The 9253-nt window shown below is 44.7% G+C and overlaps 1 protein-coding gene across 1 annotated transcript in view; it reads right to left on the bottom strand.

Annotated features, from left to right (window-relative positions):
* Positions 1 to 1625: 1625 nt before the first annotated feature.
* LOC109961648 (serine/threonine-protein kinase BRSK2-like) overlaps positions 1626 to 9253 on the bottom strand; it is a 114285-nt gene continuing 106657 nt past the window's right edge. The window contains 6 exon segments of the mRNA XM_020602652.1: positions 1626 to 1923; positions 6406 to 6498; positions 7029 to 7209; positions 7847 to 7970; positions 8563 to 8611; positions 9080 to 9253. Coding sequence (XP_020458308.1) covers positions 1715 to 1923; positions 6406 to 6498; positions 7029 to 7209; positions 7847 to 7970; positions 8563 to 8611; positions 9080 to 9253 — 830 coding nt within the window. The 3' untranslated portion in view covers positions 1626 to 1714.

Here is a 9253-nt window from a genome sequence, read left to right on the forward strand (position 1 = left end):
CGGACACTCAGGAGGCACTCTGACCTCATACAGCCAATCGCACTTATGTCTGCTCTCTTGCATGTTAGCAGAAAGTCATGTGACAACCAGCACTGGGCAGGAAGGTGATGGAACTGACATTCACTTTGTTTGTTTCAAACCTGCTTTTGACTGAGAAATGTTGTGGATGTTTTACCTGCTGAGTTAAACTGATGACTTTAAATACTACGTAGAACACAATGCAGCAGCTGTTCCACGAAAGTAAAAAAGAATGATGGAAAACCATCATATGAACTAGAATTATCACTGACACACACACTTCCCAGCATTGTACAGTATTAAAATAGTTCCTAGTGATTCACCACCATTAGTATGTGAGCATTTCATTTTACTCAGGAACTTATGTGTCTGTGTACATTTTCTCACATTTTGGTACATCTAGGTTGTTTCTGTTGCTACTGTCATTACTTTGTTTCCCTTTTACCAGCTGTACTTCATCTGGTCACTGTGTTTCAGAGCTGGTGCCGTCTGCCCCGGGACGTTTTCTCTGTATGAATTATTTTCCAGTGCTGCTGTTAACTTTCCGTCATAGCAAACTCCACCCGTTAAAACAAAGCTTCTCTGTTTGGTAAGCGCTTTAAACTGGTGAGTGGGTGAATAAAACATGCAACGATACAACACAGTACACACATTAATACACAGTCACAGGTCAGTTAGGTTAGGCAAACAGCATTTCCCTTAAGTGATCGTCATCTTGTTGTGCTGCAGACGAACAGTAGAACTGTGGAGGCTCACTGTTAACTTACCATCGCTCCTCTGTCTGATCTTTTGTTGCAGTGATTTCAAATATGTAAAGTTTTACAGGGGGGGGGAGAGACAACCCAAGGTCAAGCATCACCATGCAAAGGGTTACTGAGGTCAGTGGAGAGAGACACACACACACACACACACACACACAATCACAATGAACTAGATCAATCTTATGAAGTCATTAGTTTTTATAGTTCAGCTTTAAAAATAATCACCAACAAAAGAACTACATCAAAAACACTGGACTGTGTTTTGGCCATAATTAATCTTATCGATTAGCAGTAGCACTTAATATATTACTTCATAGGTCTATTACTACATAGTATTACTTCATAAGCAACCATCAAATGTGTGTCTACTACTAATCTCCTTGTAACTATTTAGATAATTACTTTATAGTTGTTCCACTTTAAGTCATTCCAGCTTATTTTGCTCTTGTAGTAAAAATAACTAATAAATTCAAGCAGTTGCAGTATCTACAGTTTTCTAATGTTTTCACTAAGTGATACTGGAGTAACTGAGAAAATAATAAGCAGACCTATCATCAATGCTTTGGTTTACTGTGATAGAAAACAGCAGGAAATCGTGACATTTCTCATTTTCATCTCTAATCTCCACAGAAGCACCATTCTCTCTACAACTATTGGCTCGATGATGGTGAAATCTGTTCAGAATATTCTTTTAATAAATGTAAAGTGTTAGTAAGGCAGGTGAAAAAGAGCATTTATTCTCCGGACTACGGTGAAATTTACTAAGCACACGTTTCCTGGATGATGCTGTTTTTGCTCAGTTTTCTAGGAGTTGATTTTGTGTAAAATGAACAGGAACAAGTGCAGGATATTTCCAAACAGAGCAGAAGATTTTTAACATTTTAATGACTTGTTAAGATGAACAGATTTTCTTCAGCTCTCTCTCTCTCTCTCTCTCACACACACACACACACACACACACACACACACACACACACACACACACATACGTTAGTGCAAACAAGCTGTGTTATGATGGTCTCCAGGACGTTGCCAGTGAGTGTTAAAAGCCAGAGTTGAGGTGTTTTTGCCGGGAGCTCCCGGTGGCTCTGGGTCTTACCACACTTGGAGGATTTACTGGGCAAAGGTGAGCGCTGAGAGCCATCTGAGAGCAGAAGACAGTGTCAGAAACCCCGAGCCACTCGCTGAGGCCCAGCGCTTCATTCACAGGCAGTACAGTTCAGCAGCACACTGGCTAAAACACTGCACTTCTTCTGAGTTTAAAGGAGAACTCCAAACACCTGAATGTTCAGCTCATTTTTCACAGGTTCCTTTCTCTCTTTTGACATGTTGCTGTTTTTGTGGTGAAGGGTAGCTAGAGAGATGTGGTTTGTGTCTACAGGCCAGAGAAGAAAATGCACCAACCTGGCCTCCTGATGGACGACCAAGTGCCTCTGAACACTAGAACCACCTCTGTGTTTACAGAAGTAAGTTATACTATACAAGAAGTTTTATCCAGTTGTTATGGGCCAGATGTTCTGTTAAGGTGGAATGAAGTGTTTTGGTGAAAGCGGCTGAGCTAGCCATGTTAGCGTACTAAGAGCCATGTTTAAATTCTCAGAATGCTTGTGCTACATTGTTTTTGCAGGGATGTCCTTGTTCCATCATAGCATTAGGTGTTCGTACAGAGTTTTGGATCTATTACAAGGTCTCAATGATACCTCTATGGTACATGCAAGAAACATGGGTGAAATGTGGCATGATCCATTGGTCGTTTCACCAGAGAAGAGACTGTTGGCTACAAAAACACTGCATCTATATCTTTCACAAATGATCTTTGGCTGAGGAAGGACACTAGCTTACAGAGAGCACAGCCATTGGCTATTTTGGCCTTTCAACAAATTCATCTATTAGCTACAGCTGTAAGCTGCTACCTGGTGCACATTTAGGACTGGGTTCAAAGCCGGTCCATTCTGGATCCAGTTTCTGGTTGGTGACATACTCCGATTCAATAAGCCCTGACACCAGTCAATCTCTTACAGGACCTGTTTTTATTAGCAAAGACTAATGTTGAAAATTCAGAGGTAACATTAGTAGCATCTCTGTCACAGCTTTCTTGTTGCTTTCTCCAGTTAAAATCAGTGACAGTAGGCGATGCCAGCTGCTATTTAATGTTAACTGTGTAACAGCTGCACTGATGCTTCAGGCAGGTGGTAAATGTGCTCACTCCAGCAGCTGACTGGACTCAGACAAAGACAGTGTGAAGGGACACAACAGTAGTTCATCAGAGTGGTGTCTCTTCTGTAGAGAAATGTGATTGTTAAATACAGTAGAGTCCCAGGTTTACTTTCTGATCAGATTTTTATCTGGAGCTCAATAGGCTCAGCAGCTATAAATCTTCTAGAACAATGTAAGGAAGGCCTGCACCGGCCTTCAAGTTCAGGCTCTTCTGGTCAGTGTTCACCTGGCCTTGTTAAACTTGCACTGAGCTAGGCTTCAAAACAGAGGACTGGTCTGGGAATCCAGACAGCAGAAAGTGGGCCAGCCTGGAGCCAGTGTCAGCCTATGGCAGGATCAGGGAAACAAGCTGAACATTCGCTGCAACCTTTTCTTTAAAGGAAAAGGTTGGTCGTTCTCTACATCACCAGTGTTTTCAACATTCCCCATACAGAGACTACAGTGAACTGCCTCTACCCACAGGTAACGTCTGTCGGTCCTGGATGAGCTTCTATCATCTGTGCGTTAGACCGCCACTGTTGCTAAAAACGATTACAGACACAGCGGTGAAACACACCGTTGCACTGGGTGACATGTTTCTTCATTACGAAATACCTGCATGTTTCTTAAAATGTTGCCGCAAAAGCTTGAAATGACCAGAACCTTTTACAGCGTCTGAAGCAGCAAGACAGCTCTGTGTGCACGAGATCTCTGTGAAAGTGCAATTAGCTATTTGATAAATATACAAGTCTGGTGCTTTGTAATGAACAAAGGCGTCACCCAGTGCGGCGGTGAGTTTCACTGCTATTCATTGATGTTGAACAACAGTCGAGAGCTGTGGCACAGACGAATGAGCTCATCCAGGTCGACGCAGTTCAGTGCTGACAATAGTTAATATAGAAAAGGATGGACCTTATTCTTTAAATAACATCTGCTACCATCTGTACATGTACAGTACCACCATGCGCACAGACACACACACACAGGTCAGTAGGTTCATAGATCTGTGGAGCTGTTTGGTTTTATCAAACATGCAGATTCTCTGGTTTTGAGGCCGACTGCAAAGAGATCAGCACACACCATGCTAGTGTTTCTCACTGTGACATTTCAGTTCAGTACAGCCGTGTGTGAATGGCAGCTCATCAAGGACCGTCAGCAAACAGTTTGTGTCTGACCCTGCTGCTGTTCAGAGGTCAGACTGTCAAACAGTGCATGTGTATGGTTCTGAGGTGAGCATGCGAGTCATTCGGTCTGTCCAGGTGGCGTTAGACCGAAGCTGCAGATGACAGGAAGCAGGGTGGCATGGAGAAGCAGCAATAAGGTCGATGGGTAGAGAGAGAAACAGAGATGTGGGTTATTGGCACATCTACATGGTGGCGGTGACTGAGGGTGTGCATACAGTGCCTGATAACAGTTCCCATCTGTGGCAGAATGGTGCTACTGGTTCACTGTGTTTGGTAACAGTCAGCATTAAGCTGAAGCTCAGAGTCCTGAGATCTTCCAGCTGGTCAGTGGTTCACAAACCTGAACAGCAGCTCATCGTCTCTGCTCAACTACACAGTGAACAGTGATCTTCTACTTCTCAAAAAGTGTTTCTGTACTGCGTTGCCCTTTGTGGCTAGAGTTAGGGTTAAAGGACAATTTCAGGATATTTCACGGCGGCGTTTAATCTTGATGTCCTCATATGCATGAGTTGGTTATCTTTATGTGATATGCAGGAACACACTAACATTTGTTTGGTGTCACTGTTGCACCGTAGGTGAACTGCTGACTGTCATCACTGCAGCCTTTTTAGGAACACTACTTACACATAGGTAACTTAGACTGGCTGACTGGTAAATAACACGCCGCATGTTTATTTGCATTTACCCCTGGGTGTTTAACTCAATTCGTTGTTAGCAACTCTCCTACTGTGGAAATGGGCTCTGTATTTATGTCCAGTCTGACCACTAATAGCTACAGCTGTGTGTGTCCCTGGGTCAGGATCTCTCAGGTGAAATCTGTGGAACAGTTTTGCCCATCGCTCATTTCTAACACCATGGATAAATAGCTTAGTGCGACAACTCAAGCTTCATTTGCACCACAGATGAACTTTGGAATGAGTTTTTTACACAGAACAAGGGCTGTGGATTTTGTAGTGTAGTTGCCTTCAGGGCCGGTGTGGTGACAGTGACAGACCTATTATCACATGCATATGGGCACATCAGTTGTTTTGAGACCAGCTTGAAAAATCCATAATCAGCCGTTTACTGGCCACAGTGCTGTCAGGGAGGCTGTGAAATTCCTACTGCAAGTTCAGAAGATCTCACTGCACTGGCAGGTTGTTTATTTCCTAAAGAAAATAAGACTTTAGGGTTTGACTGAAAAAAAGATTTTTGCAGTTCCTTTGCTGCTGTTCATGTTTTGGATCCACTGTTTGTTGGAAGATCAGAGATCAGGGCCTGTAGTCTCGCTTAAAGGTTAACAGAGTGCCGTAGTAGTGAGTCCTAAAACCTGAACGTCTGGGTTGGCCTACAAAAAAAGGTCATCTCTACGGTACTCTCTGTCACTGCTGCCAGTGTTGAAACCATCAAACTGTAAGTCTGCATGCTTTAGATCTAGTGTGCTGGAGTGGGAGCTGAGCAGGTGACTGGTTTTCTCCCAGTAACATATCCTATAGTGTGTGTGTGTGTGTGTGTGGGTAGGGTGCAGTTACTCTGCTCCACCACCAGAGGGGACCATTATCAAGTAAATAACCACAGATAGGACAACAGTGTCACACTAACAAACAGAACTGAGGAGGACAACTGGAGAACACACAGTCACTCTTCTTTTCTTCCCCAGGTTTTCAATCCGTCCGTCTATATCTACAGGCAGCCCCACATGTCCAGGCACATAAAAGACTTCACAGAGTTTCTGGGATTGTTTTTGGTTTGTGACCTGGGTTTACACATCTAATGTGACTCTACATGCTAACTATATTCTGAAGTCTTTCCTCCCTCTCTTAGAGAAGGTACGGCCTGCATCAATGTACCAGCTCATGCACACAGCTGTCCAATTGTTGGCCTGTGTGTTTTCTGCTGAGTCAGGTGCCGGCTGAGGACCGAGCTGCTGTCTGCACAGGGCACATTACTGTTTGATGTACAGCTCCTGATAATCAGTGCACATCTAGAGCTCACCTAAAAATGTTACCATGTACTCTGGGTGTATGTGTGTGTGTGTGTGTGTGTGTGCGCGCACGCCATGGTATGCGGCAGGGACATGCACGTGGAGATGCCGTGTGCTAAAAGCAGCGTGCCGAGCCGAGCTGAGCCGAGGTGGGCCGTGGGCGTGGCTGTGCTGTGAGGAGAGCCAGGATGCCAGGAGAGAGGGGGGAGAGGGGGGAGAGGCTGTGAGGGCGTCGAGGAAGAGGAGGGTTGGGGGTCTAGGCATGGTTGGGGACTTCACTTACCAGAGATCTGGGGCTGGATGCCGGGCTGGTCGTTGGAGCTGAGCAGCTGAGCCTGGATGGTCTCCACCACACGCTTGAAACGTCGGCTGGGACCTGGTGAAGAGACAACGGAGCTTCATTAGAATACAGTACATACAGTGTACTAGCAGTGGTGGAAGAAGTACTCAGTACTCTTACTACAATGTAAAAATACTCAGTTACAAGCAAGTCCTGTATTAAAAATCCTTAAGTACAAAAGTAATGTCAGCACAATGTGGTTCAAGTATAAATGTAAATTTTCTTATTCTGCAGAAAAGAACTTTCCTGTGAGCAGTGGAGGATTTAAGTACTAATACCATACTGAAAAATACTTAATTACAAGTAAGTCCTGCATTGAAAATGTAACTAAAGTTAACTCAGAGCTGTGTTTTGTCCAAACCTCCAAATGATTCATTCCAGAAAAAAAAAGCAAATCCTCACTGCTAAGAAGCTGGAAACTGGAATCGTTTGGTTTCTTTCCTTAATAAAAATGTTTCAAAATTGCTGTCAACTAATTTTCTGCCCACCAGTTAATCGACTGATCATTTCAGCATCAGTTATACGTTAAGCTCAACACTTCCTGGTGTGTGATCACACATGGTCACCTGAGAGCAGGGTGAAGGTGACAGAGTAGATGCCGTTCTCCTTGGTGGCGCTCGTGCTCTCGGTGTATGTGATGTCCACCTGGAACTTCACTGGCTTCTGGAACACTGTCGGACCGGCTGTGGACTTGTATTCCGCCCGGAAGCTGGTCTGAGAGATGACACTGTGGCTCAGGCTGGGGATCTGAGAGGGAAGAGGATGGGGGAAGGGGGGGAGAACACGGACATCAGTGATGTTAGAGAGAGAGAGAGAGACATGCACTGGATGTGTTTGACCTGAACATGACATGATGCAGCGTCAACAACAGGTCGACAGGTGATTTACCTATGTGGTCACTGCAGAGGCTGCAGCATGTGCTGCTGTTTCTGGTATTTTGGCACTAACACCTCTGCATAATGCAGCACAGCTCAACAGCAGCACAAGTGAGATGACGCTGTGAGGTCGAGTGGTTCTCACCTCTGGTTTCTGACCTTCTGGCTCCTCTAGTCTAGTGTACTGTTTTTTTTTTTTTTAACTAGGGAATGTACCTGCAAATATACACGGCCTTAAGTGGATCTCGGTGGCTATTCATAAGGTCTTGGATTTTTCTTCCTTCACTGTACTTGCGCTTAAACTGCTCTTGTGTTTGTACTCTGGAGACAAAGTCAGCCTTGGTCTGAAAACGCTGTGACAATGTTAAACCGCAAGGCTTGAAAAGTGTGTTGAGGACAGAACAGGAGGCAGAGTGACCAGGAAATACCCAGTACATCAAGCAGTAACAGCTACGAGGAGAACACGTCACATCTGAAGGACAGAGAGGCAGAAAGAAGGACAAACTCACAGAGAGGAAGGCGTGGACGATGTCAGCCTTGATGGAGCTGAGGGGTTTGTCTCTGATCACGATGAAGATCTGCTCCTCCTTCTCCAGGTTGATGAAGTTACCGAACCACGACTTCTTAGCCAGTCTGATGGAGGAGAGCAGCTGAGATTAGACCCAGAACATCAGCTACACACTGGTGTCAACCGAAGTAGATTTGTTTGGCCCCAAACTGCCAGATCATCATCATGAAAGATGAAGTTTACAGGTAGCAGCTGTAGAGAAACCTTTACAGTGCTACTCTAATTCCAGCAGCAAAATGGTGAAAAAAAGGAAAAGAATGATTAAAGTTGTTCCAATGCAAACGATATTAAAAAAACAGCAGGCTCTCTGCTGGTGAAAATACACTGGATTGTCTCTGCTAGCCAAATCAGTGTACTGTGTCATGAGCACTGCACAGAGCTTTACGAGCTGGAGCTGAAATCCTCACCTGCTAACTTTGCTGTTTAACTCACTAACCTAAAAAAACATCCCATCACAGGTGAAAAGCTTGTTTGCATGCTACAGTGACACATGCTAAAAATTTAAGTTTACATTTAAAAACGTTTCTTTATGGATTATTACAAAATAATGAAAATCCTAAAATCCTTGTTTTAATAAACACTGCTCTCTGTTCTGTTTATGCTAATGTGAGGTTTTCATGCCCTGACTCTGGTGAGGCACACTGCTGCGTTACTCACTCTGGAGAAGAGTCTGGGGTGAGACTGGACATGTCCTCCTGGGTGGGAACTGTGGATGCAAACACAGATCAAAGGTCACAGAGGTAGGCAGGTGGAATGTCAGTTGTTTGCTACATCACTGTGGACTTCCTGCTGTCTTCAGGTGTCATTTCTGGACACTGTTGACAGAAAGATGCTTCTGTTTGTCTTGGTTTTTCTGCTGAGTGCTATTTCAGAACCTGGCAGTGTAAATGCCTCATTATGTGCTGTGTTCAGTTTGTCTGAAGTGATTTCATGGCACTATCAGCATCAAAATGGGAAAACCAAAACGAAAGAAACAGCAGAAACAATCCATTTTGCTGTAATGTGATCACCGTCTTGTTTGTGATGAGTTAGACTTCCTCCACTGAATGGCAGTGTGATGCATAAGCACTGGCTCGATTTTTACACAGAGAAGATTCAGATCACTAAAATCTGATCTGAAGATATCATCAACAAAATCCCCCACCCACCCTGCCTCCCCTGTCCTCCCCCCTACCTTGCATTTTCCTACGGTGGAACCGCGGTGAGCCCAGGAAGCTGTTCTTGATGGAGTTGAGGCGCGTCCTCCACGGCATGCCGCCAATGGACGGGCTGGGCGGTGGCGTCGGGCTGGGGGTGCCAGCAGGGCTGTCCTTGGGTGTGTGCACCGGGGTGCCTTTGGGGGAGGGGA

Source organism: Monopterus albus, unplaced genomic scaffold, assembly GCF_001952655.1.
Source record: "Monopterus albus unplaced genomic scaffold, M_albus_1.0 scaffold57.1, whole genome shotgun sequence".
In the NCBI taxonomy this organism is placed as follows: domain Eukaryota; kingdom Metazoa; phylum Chordata; class Actinopteri; order Synbranchiformes; family Synbranchidae; genus Monopterus; species Monopterus albus.